The 15,069-nt window shown below is 35.6% G+C and overlaps 1 protein-coding gene across 3 annotated transcripts in view; it reads left to right on the forward strand.

Moving 5' to 3' along the window:
* LOC111514854 (anoctamin-4) overlaps positions 1-14,536 on the forward strand; it is a 57,094-nt gene extending 42,558 nt beyond the window's left edge. For 2 of the 3 annotated variants that reach the window (XM_074185834.1, XM_074185835.1), the window contains 7 exons: positions 2,482-2,687; positions 4,041-4,146; positions 4,202-4,276; positions 12,682-12,779; positions 12,834-12,893; positions 14,093-14,237; positions 14,361-14,536. In XM_074185834.1, coding sequence (XP_074041935.1) covers positions 2,482-2,687; positions 4,041-4,146; positions 4,202-4,276; positions 12,682-12,779; positions 12,834-12,893; positions 14,093-14,237; positions 14,361-14,482 — 812 coding nt within the window. In that variant the 3' untranslated portion in view covers positions 14,483-14,536. Of the gene's footprint in view, positions 1-2,481; positions 2,688-4,040; positions 4,147-4,190; positions 4,277-12,681; positions 12,780-12,833; positions 12,894-14,092; positions 14,238-14,360 lie in introns of those variants that run through there. The other variant, XM_074185836.1, reaches the window with a different exon arrangement.
* The last annotated feature ends 533 nt before the right edge of the window (positions 14,537-15,069 follow it).

Raw genomic sequence — 15,069 nt, forward strand, 5'->3', positions numbered from 1 at the left:
CACCGTAAACGACTATACATGTATATACCAAAGTATTTCGAATTCATTTTCATCATTACATCGCATAATTGATTCATTATAAGCTGCTATGTGTGATGTGCTACGTATCGAAAGTCCATCTCAATGATTTCCCAATCGAAAGGTTGGTAGAGAATAGCAATATCACCTGCAAAACTCGTAGACCTGTTGATTTTGACACAATGTATAAAGTTTTTTTTGGTCAACGGTAATCAAATGAATGAAGATAATAAAATAATTACTCAACTAAAATTTGATGACCTGAATAATCAAAATTAATTTAATATTGAGATGTTTATATGAATTATAGAATACCTGTGTAAATGAAACTTTCTATCTTTTTTACCACTTTTATTTGTAACTAACGTTATTGCAGTTTCGTCCTATACGGACATTTTCAAACTTAAAACAATAAACTAACACTGTTTCATTACATTTTCCATTATATATCATACCTGTAGGTACTAATAGAGGTACTTGGCTTGATTGAGTACCTGAATTTACAGTTTACAATGCGGATGTGCCAATTTAAAACTGGCGAGTAAACTAAATCGATTTGATCATTTAACAGGTTGCACCTCCAATGTTTATGCTTGTGAATTTCCAAGGATTCTAAATAATTGAGTTTGTGAACCTTCCTTGCATAGTGCAAAATTTCCGTAAAATTCGGAAACTTGTGGTTGCATGCCAAGGAATGGTTTGCAAACGTCGAATCATTTTTCCCAGTCTGAAGGTCCTTTTATGTTTAGCATACCGTTTTTGTGAATTTCGGCCACATTATCCCACATAAACATTATTACACTACGAACACTTAAGCTTATGAACTCCAGATTTCTCCAACTTGTCCACCTTATCTTTGGCATTGAAAAGGAAATGAGACAACCTGGCATGTGGTCTGAATGCCACTTCCACATTGTTTTTCTGAAGAAACCCGCAATTACCTCTGTTCTTTTTCCAAAATATGAGAGTTACCTATTTCTTGATTTCTGGTTGTTTGACCTGGGGGTATATTAATCTGTAAGTGAATTTCCGGCTTTGTTTCCTGACTAACTTCTTGATAGTATCTACGTTGAAACCATTATTATGACCTATCTGTATAATTATATCAATTTCCCTAGCTAGATTGTTAGCAGTGAGAATGTTCTGTGCAACCTTGAATTGTAGGCTGCTAATTTATGACTGTCTGGATGGAAAGAATCGCTTGGGATGGTGATGTCTGTATAGCTAGGTTTTCTGGAAACGTTGAAATCAAATATATTCAGATTTTGTGTAATCGTCTGGTCTAAGAAATTTATCTGTTTCTCTATCTCTGTTTCGAGTGTGAACTGAATGTTGCTATTAAGATTATGCATGAATGTCATAAATTGGTTCAGCTGTCGTGTAGTACCTCTTTAACAGGGGCTCACCCCTTAGTCCACTTTTAGCAGACATATTTATGAACAACTTGGAGACCACTATAGTGAATTCCGACCTGGGTAAAAAACATATCCATCTTGGGTACAGATATGTAGACGATATTCTCGCCTGTTTCAGAGGTATTACACGACAGCTGAACCAATTTACGACATTCATGAATAATCTGAAAAGAAACATTCAGTTCACACTCGAAACAGAGATAGAGTAATAGATAAATTTCTCAGACCTGACCGTTACACACAATCAGAATAAATTTGAGTTCAATGTTTTCAAAAAACCTAGCTGTACAGACATTACCATCTCAAGCGATTCTTTCCATCCAGACAGTCATAAATTAAATGTTGCACAGAGCAATTCTCACTGCCTTTGTCTGTTAACAATCTATCTATGGAAATTGATAGGTCATAATGATTGCAACGCAGATACTAAGTGTCCGGAGTGCAATACTGTTTATGTGGGACAATGTGGCCGAAATTTCCAAAAACGGTATGCTGAACATAAAAGGTCCTTCAGACTAGGAAAAAATGATTCGACGTTTTCAAACCATTCCTTGGCATGCAACCACAAGTTTCCGAATCTAAACGAAACGGAAATGTTGCACTATGCAAGGAAGGGTTAAAAACTTAATTATTTAGAATTCTTGGAAATTTACAAGCATAAACATTGCAGGTGCAACCTGTTAAATGTTCAAATCGATTCAGTTTACTCGACAGTTTTTAAATTGGCACATCCGCATTGTATACTGTAAATTCAGGTACTCAATCAAGCCAAGTACCTCTATTAGTAACTCAATCAAGCCAAGTACCTCTATTAGTACCAATAGTGGTGGTATATAATGACTAATGTAATGAACCATTGTTAGTTTATTGCATAAGTTTGAAAATGTCCGTATAGGACGAAACTGCACTAACGTTAGTTACAAATAAAAGTGGTAAAAAACATAGAAAGTTTCATTTCTCTTTTCTTCGTCCTAGTATCATCTGATTTTTATATCGACTTAACCTTACCTCACCTTCTCTCCTCGTAGGTTATTTATGTATTTTTCAGTTCTTCAGTATGGCTTCGTAACTCTATTTGTAGCAGCCTTTCCGTTAGCTCCATTGTGTGCCCTATTGAACAATATTGCTGAAATTAGATTGGATGCATACAAAATGGTAACACAAGCAAGAAGGCCACTGGCTGAGAGAGTTGAGGATATTGGAGCTTGGTACGGAATATTGAGAGCTATAACTTACGCTGCTGTTGTATCAAATGTGAGTTCCGAATTGTTTTACATCTCATACAAATATATCATTACAGTACTTATGAAGAGTTTGTCGATTAGACGTTTTATCCGAAACTCTAATTCATTCAAATAGTTTACTAAAGACAGCATTTCATCAAGCACTCCTATGACCAGAACAGAATAATCTTGAAAGGGTGTGAACAGTTCGAAGAGTCAATCTCGATACTTCAGAGCTGAAAACTATTTGACAAATACGCTGTCTCTTTGATGTTCGAGAAGGACTACAAGAAGCTTATTTATTAGTTTGTATCTGTAAGAGTTTGGGAAATAAGTAGTGACAATGAATTCGTCATTTCCCATTACTCACAAAAAATTCAATAATTGCATATTATTTCGATAATTATTATTGGTACCGAATATTTTTCAAATTCCATTCTCAAATCTGAGTTTACTGTTTCAAATTTTATACACAGGGTGTTTAATAAACATGCGGCAAAAAATTAGGGGACTATTCCAGGGTTATTTTGTTCTCTGATGATTTTTGATAAAGCGTTTTGTTTCGAAGATACGGGGCGGAAAATAATTTCAACAATAACAATTTTTGTGATTTCAAAATTATTAAAGTAGACAAAATAAAAGTAAAGCGTGCTACACTGAACCTACCAAGTAATAGGGGCAACCTAAAGTCATTAGTTTATACTACTCCAGTGAAAGATGTGGAAGATTTGAGAAATCAGATAATTGCTGGGTGTAAGACAATCAGAAACAATCCTGGTGTTTTTGAAAGAGTTCGGGAGTTGATGAGGAGAAGATTGGATTCTTGTATGTTAGTAATTTTCAACAATTCTTGTAGATTTAGAAACACTATATGTAATTTTTGATAATGAATTTTTATTGTCGAAATTCTTTTTCGCTCCGTATCTTCGAAACGTAGCGCCCTATCAAAAATCATCAAAGGACAAAATATCCTCAGAATAGTCCAAGAAATAGTCCATTGAATTTTGCCACATGTTCAATGAACACCGTATGTTAATTTTCTACTAAATTAGGAAATGTTGAATCCATTATTTCTATTTGAATATTTTGTGGAGAATAAACGATTCTTAGGGTTACTAATTTCCTTTTTTTCTGCATATTTTGTGTTTTTTTCATATTAATGGTAATCAAAAATCTATAAATTAACATGCAGTCAATTATATTATACCTTGTTTATATATCATTAGTATGTTATTATGAAACATTACGAAATCAGAATACATGCATTATTTCTTGGGCGTGAGAAACAAAAAACATACATGGAAATCCTGCTTTTAGTAATTTAAAAAAATTCATAACCATTCCTATATTATATTATCTATTAACGAATTTAAATGATTTTCAGGGTTTTGTGATCGCGTATACTAGTGATTTCATTCCACGATTGGTTTATCAGTTCAAATATTCTCCTACTGACGATTTGACTGGTTACATAGACGCTTCCTTATCAAGTATTTGAAAATGTTTTCAGTCTTTCTTTAGATTTCATTATAAGTACATTTTCAGTGTTCAACACTTCGGATTATCGAGAAGATATGAGAGGGGACGATGAAAATCCTCCAGAAATGTGTCAATATAGAGGTAAGTTGAACTAAGTGGGGTAGGTCCAATCGATCATCCACAGCAACCCACGAAGGATGATTGTGGCTAACATCTATTCAAATTTATTTGAAATAAGATAAATATTTCGAAATGAAATCTCGAAAAACCAACTACTACAAAAACCAACAACTTTTTCAGCTAAAACCACTCTGAACATTGAATTATAACCGACAGACACAGACGTTGGTGGAACCAAATGTGCCAACTCACTTCGTCACTTTCCGTGAAAGAGAGACTAATCTCCAACTTTTCTTCGATGTTCCAGACTATCAAGGTTGCAGGTGATATTCGCTTCTCCATTCAGGCAGATGACTTTTTTATGGATGGAGCCCAGCAGTTTCAGGGTATGAGCTCCATTCATGAAAACAATATTCCATAGAAGGTCTGATCTAAGCTTTATGAAGCATCAAAAGTTGCTGAGGAGTGTAGTTTTCTGGTTCGGAACAGTGTTCCAATCTTTTGAAAAGCATCCTTTGTAATTCCAGCGACATAATTGTGCCAAGACATATTGGTGTCTATCCTGATTTCATTATATCCAATTCGGAGACATTAATCTTTTTGAAAAAAAACGGCGCCTGGGTTTTTGTAGTATTGAATTGAACCTGGGTACTTTTACCTCAATTCGAAATCACTTCTAGATCCTCATTAAGATATGCAACCTCCTGCTGCCAGTGAAGCGTTGATGGTAAAAGTATTCGAGGTATATCCATTGACGGCGACTTGCAGGAAACGTTCTTTCAGAAAGCTGGAGAGCCATAAACAAAATAGGTTTACTGTGACAAATGTCAGGAAGATGCTCTCGCAAAGCTGCAGGGTACTTACTGCATTCATAGGCAAGGAGACAATCTTCTGGTCCTCTCAGGTAGCCTGCATCGACTTCAGCTAGCCATATTTATCTCGGCCGCAATGTTCAGCTCTGGAATCATAGGTATCTTCTTAAAAATCTTCTACGGCAGACATAATGGCATTCCGAAGAGATTCCAATTGATTAGTCGATATTTTGAGATTGTTGGATGTTCAAGGTGCAATAACAGCAGTAACCTTCCGAGGGCATCTGTAAATCAACTATAGCTAACGATCCCGCACATTCAGCAATGTAGGAATTTTTCGCATGTTGGTTGGGTAACTAATAGTTTGAACGTGAGCGTGAGCGTGAGGAGAAAAAACCCCTGAGTAGGTACTTATGGGTTTTTTCCTTTTCCTGATGCATATTCCTCCTCTGCTGCCCAAGAGTTTATTGGGAGGCAGATTCGTAAGTTATCCTGCTTTTCAGGAGGCGAAAAGTTGCTTCATAGCTTCCTGAGTTTGTTAACAAGATTAAGAGTAGGAGACCCGAGAAGCTCTTGGTCTTGAACCGATGTTCCAAAGAGAACCATTGGTGTCTTATAGTCGGCGTCTATCTTCATTGTAGATTTAGGGTCAGATTCTTGATCTCATGAGTAGGTGAAAGAGGTTCATCACGGAAGAAATCCGCATTAACGTGACAAAGACTTTTACGACGAGAGGGAGTCCATTATCTCAAAGGATTCGTTAGTGATACTAAGTGGACCTAGTCATATATCTTTTTGGCACAGATACCTTAGGATGAGTCGCTCTGCAGCGGGGGGCGTTAGAACGATAATGATTTTATGGGTTTGATATAATTTAAAATTCATTTCCTTTTTTTCAAGAGTATATAAATTGAAACTTTTTCAAAGATTATCATAGATTCAATCTACTTCGAAATGGTTCTTACTAAGAAAGAAGTGGCCTCTTTGGATTCATGTCGTATTGTTTCAAACCATGCCTTTCATTTATAATGTTTATATAACACTCTCATAAAAACATTTTTGTGTAGACACGGTGATGCTCTCTAATGGAGCCCCGATGAATCTTTTCGCATATGTAATCAAATCTAAAATGATATGGGATACGAGCTGTTGAAATTTCATGATATTCTACTCATGAGTTTCTGAGTTATTGTGCTAAGAGCGACACTATTTTTGTTATTTTTAAAACAATGATCAAAACAATTTCGTGTTTTCATTTTACACTGTTTCTTAATGGGAAAATTTACCGTTCAACCGAAGCAATAGCTTGAAAAGTGTTATGGGGACTCCGCTCCATCAGAAACAACAATTAAACGTTGGTTTGCTGACTTCAAACGTGGTCGTAGAGATACCCACGATGCAGAACGCAGTGAACGTCCAAATGAGTACCACCAGAAAACATTAAAAAATCCACAAAATCGTTTTGAATGATCGAAAAGTGAAGTTGCGTGAGTTATCTGACATTGTAAAGGTATCAAAAGAACGTGTTGGCTTCTTATTGCATGAGCATTTGACCATGAGAAAGCTCTGTTCAAAGTGGGTGCCGCGCGAGCTCACTGTTGACCAAAAACAAGAACGTCATTCATCATCTCCATCACCTCACTTCAAAATGAAATTGATCGTGATCTGAGTGGAGAGCAACTGGTGAACCTCGTCCTAAGCGCTCACAGCACAACGAAAGGTAATGGCCTCGGTATTTTGGGATGTGCGTGATATAATATCTGTTAAAAAAAATCTGTTTCTCCGTTAACCAGTTGTCGAAACTTGTGCGAGCTAAAGATTAACGAGGACTTGACTTTTAACGTGTGATTCCTAACACGAGTTGGACGATAGCAAGTGAAAATTGATCGTTCATCCTGGGGCTTGAACCCCCGAGCAACTCGGCAATCAATTCGAGTGAGTGAACAAAGCACCCGCGCCGAACCGACCGTCTATCGACCGATCATATAGTGTTATTGGAGCGTTTGAAGGCTGAAATTGCAAAGAAATGATTGTATATGGCAAGACAACGCACCGTGTCAGAAGTCAATCAAAATAATAGCAAAACTACATGAATTGAACTTCGAATTGCTCCCACATCCACCGTATTCGCCAGATTTGGCTTCCAGCGACTACTGCCTGTTCGCAGACTTTGAAAAAATGCTTACCGGTGAGAATTTTTGCTCTTTGTGAAGCTCTTGCTGCCTTCTAGCCAAAGTCTGTTCAACCATCACTTTGGAGTAACCATTCCGTTGAAGGTCATTTTGGATGACGCCTAGTTCATTTTCCAGACCTTCTTTTGTATTACAGAACCCGAAATTACGGTCTACTGGAGTCTTGATATTCCTCTCTTAATTGATTGATGGTGGTTGGTTCAGATACCGTCCTGTGTGAGTAGGTTTCATTGGAAAACAGCTTTGTTCACTCTGTGTATTATTTCAGTTTTTTTTTTTGACTCATTGAAATATGTCTTATGTTTTCATAGAAACGATATGTTATTGAATAAAAAAATATAAAAATAATAAAACAAAAAGTTTGAGAAGTTGTTTCAACTGATTTTTCAATTGCAAATCTTCTGTATTTCTGCCAAATCCAAAAGATTATGCGCCCAGTACACTTAACTGTGTTCTGAAAAATCCTGTAAATAAGTTTTGCACAAGTTTATTTTGCAGAAAAGTGTCACTGTCACATCAAGTTATACTTCTGGTTCTAACAAGCTAAGAAAGTGAGTAAAGATGGACAAGCTGAGGTCTCTTCACATCCAAAAGTTTGATGGAACTAATTTCCACCTCTGGAAGTATCAGATGCAACGCCGAAGGACTTCTGAACCTGGTTGACGGACAGAAACAAAAGCCTGCAACCACAGATAATGAAAAGGAAAAGAGAGAATGGGAAGAATCTAATTCGAAGGCCATGCTTATCATTTCAACAGCAATGGAATTCGATCAATTACAGACTGTGATGAGTTGTGAAACAACACCAGAAATGTGGAGTCGACTAAAAATCATTCATGAACAACGGTCGTCAGTTAATAAGGTGATGCTGAAGCAGAAGTCTTTACTATAGAATGTCCGAAATTGATAGTATTGCTCAGCACATTAGCAAAATCGAATCAATGGCACAAGCTCTTGCTGACGTAGGTGAACAGATTTCCGATATCGACAAAATAGCTAAAGTTTTGGGAAATCTTCCTGACAAATATGGATCCTTCATCACAGCGTGGGATTCATATGATGAAACCAAACAAACGTCCAATAACCTGACGGCTCGTTTGTTGAAGGAAGAAATGAGTCTATTCTAAAATGACGAAGCCGCAACAGCATTTGTAGCAGCAAAACCAAATTCGCATCATTCAGATAGATACGACTCCTCTAGTAGCCATGCTAATCGTTCGAATCTTCAGCAAAAGAAGAATGTTGAATGTTTTTTGTGCCATAAGAAATGTCACTATAAGTCCGAGTGCAGGTACCTACAGGTCGGCTAATAAAAACAAAGATAACCGACAACTGAAAAATCAACAGTGGAAATTCAAACATTAAGCCTTGAGTGCCGAGTGGAAAAATATCGAAATTGAAGGCTACGATAATGCTTGGTTGGCGGACAGTGCAGCATCAAAGCACATGGCATTTCACAAAGAATGGTTCACAGAGCTCAATCCAATGAATCATCCTCGAGTATCAATTCAGCTCGGAGATAATTCTTTTGTATATGCAGAAGGAATTGGTTCAATAGAAGTGGAAGCTGTGTTAGGAAAGGAAAAGTTGTCATGTACTTTATAAAATACTCTTTATGTGCCAAATCTGAAGAAAAATCTATTCTCAGTGGGACCTGTGACTGAGAAAAATTTGAAGGTTATTTTTTAAAATGATAAGATTGAAATTTATAACTCTACAAAGTTAGTGGCAGCTGGAAAAAAACAGGGAAAACCCTAAAGAAAGCCAAGCCAATGTAGCAAGCATACCCAATTCAGTTATGTTATGGCATGAAAGATTGGGCCACGTTAATTTCCAATTTTTGAAGGAAATGACCGATGAAGGTCGAATCCCAGGACTAAAAATAGCTAGTACAGACGGTTTGTTCTGCGAATCCTGCCAATTTGGGAAGCAGTCTCGAACACCATTCAAAGCCAGTATCAATGAACGAGCTATTAGACCCGGGGAATATATACCTTCCGATGTGAGTGGAAAGATGCCTTGTACATCCTTTGGCGGAGCTGATTACTTCGTTCTTTTCAAAGATGAGTACACCTCATATCGCTGGGTGTATTTCATAGAACACAAAAGTGATGTGTATTCTAAATTCCTCGAATTTGAGAGAATGCTCGAAAGACAAAGTGAGAGTTAAATGAAAATACTCCGGACAGATAATGGAGCAGAATATATTAACCAACAATTCGAAAATCATTTACAAAGGAGAGGAATCATCCATGAAAGAAGCTCCGCATATAATCCTGAACAGAATGGTACAGTTGAAAGGGATATGACAACAGTAGTCGAAAGTGCCAGAGCTATGCTTGCAAATACTGAATTATCAGACGAACTTTGAGCTGAAGCAGTCAACACATCAGTTTACACTTTGAACCGTCGACTTTGTAAGAAAACCGGAAATGAAACACCCTACGAAAAATGGTCAGGAAAAGCGTTGGATCTAAGTCATATGAAGAAATTTGGGGTTGAGGCATATGCACACATTCCTAACAGATTCAAGAACGAACTCGAGCAGAAATCAAAGAAAATGATATTTGTTGGATATGATGGTTACAGTTCTAATTATAGACTTGTTGATCCCCAATCGAAGAAAATTTCAATTATGCGAAATGTTAACTTCAACGAAAATATAGTCGCAAAAAACGACCCCAAATATGGAAACCTAGAACTTCAAGGAAGAGACAGTACGAACCCTGCAGCAGAAGGCAATGAAATGGAAACAGAATTTTATCAAGATCATGAGCAGGACGATTCAATTATTGATAATGAGTCGACAGAAAATCCATCCAGTATTCAACTTCGAAATCGAGCCTCCATCAATATACCATTGAGATATCGTGAAAATTATGACATAGCAATGGCAGCTGTCATCGATGAACCAAAAACGTATTCAGAAGCAATGTCTAGTGCTTTCAAAACAGAATGGGAAAAAGCTATGGAAGAAGAAATGGCCTCATTGGAACAAAACAACACCTAGTGTCTTGAGAAACTGCCCACAGATCAAACAGCTATTGGTTGCAAGTGGGATTTTAGAGTAAAATATAAACTGGACGGCACTATTCTCAGATTCAAAGCAAGATCGTGCGCTAAAGGTTATTCACAAACAGCTGGAATTGACTACCACGAAACGTTTTCTCCAGTGATTATATATGAGTCAATACGAATTCTTCTTGTACTGACGGGATCTGAAAACATGGAAATGAATCAATTCGATATCGAGACGGCATTTTTAAATGGAGATCTTCAAGGCAATATTTACATGTGTCAACCAGAAGGATTTGAAAGTAGTGATCCTTCCTTGGTCTGCAAGCTAATAAAAAGCCTATATGGTATGAAGCAGAGTCCACGTTGCTGGAATCAAAAATTTGTAAAATTTATAACCAAATTCTCGTTTTCACAACTGAATGCAGACAAATGTGTTTTTCGCGCAAAGTTTCAAGGAGAAGAGATATATATTGCTCTTTACGTAGACGACGGACTGATCTTATCGAAGTCAACTGAAATTATTGATATGGTATTGAAGGAACTTGCATTACAATTCAAAATAACTGCCGGAAATGGAGATTACTTTGTGTGAATTGAAATACATCGAGAAAGAGAACTGAACCAGATTTTCATAAGCTAGCAGGGATATTTATCAAGGATCGTGAAGAAGTTCAATATGTTCGACTGCAATTCGAATTCAACACCAGCAGATCCAAATGTAGTCCTGGAAATGGGACAACGCACGACTAGTGAAGAACAGGAAATGGAATATCTACCCTACAGATAAGCAGTAGGATCTTTAATGTTTTTGGCAAATGTAACAAGGCCAGACATTATGTATGCAGTAAGTCAAGTGAGCAGATTCTTGTCAAAGCCAAAAAAGGTACATTGGGTTGCTGTTAAACGAATATTTAGATATTTGAAAGGAAGTCGTGATGTTGGTATAAAATATGGAACAGAAAGAATGAACTTGCAAGCCTTTTCTGATGCAGATTTTGCCGGGAACATTGATACTCGCAAATCAACAACTGGCTACGCAACTATGATGAATGGAGGTATTGTAACATGGTCTTCACATTAACAAAAATGTATATCGAGATCAACAACCGAATCAGAATACATAGCAGCGTCTGATGCCGCTCAAGAAATTGTTTGGATACGTTCATTTCTACATGAATTAGAAGAATCGACAATATTGTTCGTCGATAATCAAGGTGCTATTAGTTTAGTTAAAAATCAAGAACATCACAGGAAAACCAAACATATCGACATAAAATTTCTTTACATAAGGGAACAAGTGGAGAACGGATTGCTATCTCTATCGTATGTCTGTTCAGAGGAATAACTTGCAGACATGTTCACCAAGCCACTTCCAAGAATGAAATTTATGAAAAATAGAAATGCATTATTCATCTCTTCAAAAACGTGAACAAAGAGTGGGAGTATTGGAAAACAGCTTTGTTCACTCTGTGTATTATTTCAGTTTTGATTTTTTTTGACTCATTGAAATATGTCTTATGTTTTCATAGAAACGATATGTTATTGATTAAAAAAATATAAAAATAATAAAACAAGAAGTTTGAGAAGTTGTTTCAACTGATTTTTCAATTGCAAAACTTCTGTATTTCTGCTAAATCCAAAAGGTTTTCGGTATACATATGTTTCCCATTTAGTGTTGGTCCTCTTCACCAATACGTCTAAGACTCTAGTAGACCTTGATTTCTTGCTCTGTAATACAAAAGAAGGTCTGGAAAAGGAACTAGGCGTCAGCAAAAATGACCTTCAACGAATGGTTACTCCAAAGTGATGATGTAACAGACTTTGGCAAGAAGACAGAAAGAGCCTCACAAGAAAGAGACGCCGCCACAACCAGTACTTGTATTTCCCTACATCAGAGGATTGTCGGAAAGCATAAGAAGAATTGGGTCCAAGTGTAACATTTCAGTTATCACCCGAATCGAAAGGTCGTGAAGTAACTTGGCTTGAAATCTTTTAATTTTCATTTCTCGTTAATAATTTTTGATTTTCATCTCGTGTTGATTGTTGCTTGTATTTCATTTCATCGAAATTTCAGTTTTTTTGTATTTAATATAATTGTTCTTTTCTTAGCTATCTTTTCAATTTTTATAGATTTTTCAGGGATTTCAAATCAATTTATGTCATATTAGACAATTGAAGTCCAAACTAATAAAATGCATCACGAAACATTGTCAACCACCTTCAAACAGTCCTTGAGTGAGTTACGTTAACACAAGTGGTTGAAGTGTTATCAAGTACAAAGATTGTCAATTAGTTATAAAATTCAGTTTGAAGACGCATTCAATAAATGCTCAAATTATATATTTGAAAGTATCAATAATCCGAGAACCAACAATGTATACATAATAATCACACTAAATTACAGGCTACAGAAATGGACCCAATGAAACTGATCCATATGGCTTGAGCCCCCAATATTGGCACGTTTTCGCAGCACGGCTAGCTTTCGTGGTTATTTTTGAAGTATTGTATCAACGATATCAGAAGAAGCTTTTTAGTGATATATTTATTTTTCAGCATGTTGTTTTTGCGCTGGTAGGGATAATGCAGTATGTTATTCCAGATGTCCCATCAGAGGTAAGTAAGTGAACTTAGGGAAGGTTGCAAAATTAGACTATATATCTGAGATCAACTTCTTAGAAATTGTTATAGATATTTACTTGGATTATTCAGGTTTTTTGAATATTATGACATGCCATCTATTTCATAGACATGAGAATTATCTTTACTTGTGGTTGTCAGTATGTCCAAAACTTTTTATTTTCATCTTCAAACGTTAGCAAAGAGGCAGATTTGTCTTCTACAGCATTGTAGCTGAATTCTTAACAACAAATTTGAAAATATATCGTTCTATCGATTCAGACAGAAAAGTCATGATTTGAATATTTAGTCTATTCATTTCAATAATAATAATAAGCATTTTATATAAAATCACGATTTACAGTTTCTAAAATTGAAATATTTGTTCATAGTTGAAAGAAATATGTGTAAAATGAAATTTATCTTAGGAAAGGAAATATTTTTCAAACTTTTACTCCACATGGTAGTTATGATATTTTTCTCAATATATTGCTGAACACTGATGTGTCAACTACTCACAATAATAAATTGATGGACGTAGCCGTTATTACGTGGTAGGAAATTATAATGAAGAAAAGAGAAATGAAACTTTCTATGTTTTTTTAACACTTTTATTTGTAACTAACGTTACTGCAGTTTCGTCCTACACGGACATTTTCCGCAGTTGTCGGTTGATTGGTCAAACCACCAACACTGACATAAACTTGGCAAGTTGACTTGGGTGTTACACCAATAGGTGGTTCCACTTATGTCTCGCTTGCGTTTACGCAGTTATTTTTATTAAGTACTTTTCTTAGTTATTCACATTTTGTCTTCAATCGAGGACCACCTGCCCGGTACTGACGATGCTCAATAGGCGGAAACAGCTGTCTACCGGTGGCTCCTGAATTGAAATCAATATGGGAATGATCGGAATGGTGGCAAACGTGTCCGGAATCGGAATGGGGCAAACCGCGGACACGTGTTTCTGGCTATTGGCCAGTGTTCTGTCCACAAATTTTCCCTTTTGATATATATGTATGTATATATATATATATATATATATATATATATATATATATATATATATAAATATTATATAATATTAATATATATTATTATATTAATATTGATATAATATTGGAATTCGAAAATTGTGTTTAATTATGTTGTAACTCACTTTCGAAATCTGGGTTCTCTTTTATATCACGTTTCAGTTGAAAACTCAAATGCAAAGGGAATCATTACTGGCAAAAGAAGCAAAATATGAACACGGCTTGAAAAAGAATGAGTATGACTACGATGAACTTCTTCAAGCTTTCAGAGAAAACAATAATGCTTCTAGGAGTGACACTAGAGTTGGTATGTGTAATTATGAATAAATGATCAGTTCGTAAGATATTTGAGTCAAAGTTTCTTGAAATTTTCTATTATAAAATAGATTCTCTTTCAACATGATTTTTAACAATTCATTATTTATTTTAGGAATAAAAGGATCTTGGGCCAGACGTTTGAGTAGATTATCAGATGGATTAGATGCGCATGTGGAGGTCATAAGTCGAAAAAAGAATTCCGTAGAGAATACAGTCTGGGAGGCATCATATTGATATTCTATCCATTCAATGTTTTTTACGGTGTTTATTATATGTTTTTCAAATTTTCTTCGACTAACATATTGTTGCTATGTAATGTAGGCCCTGATATTCAGAAATATATTTTGTCGATCAAAATGAGAAACAAACAATTTTTAAATGAAAGGTGTCAGAGAACTAAGTAAATTTCAATTTCTTTTAGATTGATTTTTTTTTAAGTTTTGAAGTTTGATTAGTCCACCACTGACCTTTTTCAAGTTTGAATATTCTTATACTAATATTATCTGTACTGCATTAAAATATTCTTCATAGTTGAGGTAATTGAGTGGAAAATATTTTACAAAATGCATATTCCATGGAGAATTCTTTGAAACAGTTTTCGATTACAAAGGTATCCCAAAAGACAGGCATATCAGTATATTATAACAATACACGTCATAATAAGTCTTGAGGATATAATGTTAAACGAAGTTTGTCAGATGACATAACCAATCTATAATTGTTTTTATTCACTCACAGTGATTCATAAAATATTATAAAAATTATATGGTGGAAGATGGAATACAATTAAATTGTATGGATGGAGAGTGAATCACTTTCTA

The sequence above is a fragment of the Leptinotarsa decemlineata genome, unplaced genomic scaffold, assembly GCF_025532065.1.
Source record: "Leptinotarsa decemlineata unplaced genomic scaffold, Ldec_3_MD MMD2_tig00078346_RagTag_RagTag, whole genome shotgun sequence".
Classification (NCBI taxonomy): Eukaryota; Metazoa; Arthropoda; class Insecta; order Coleoptera; family Chrysomelidae; genus Leptinotarsa; species Leptinotarsa decemlineata.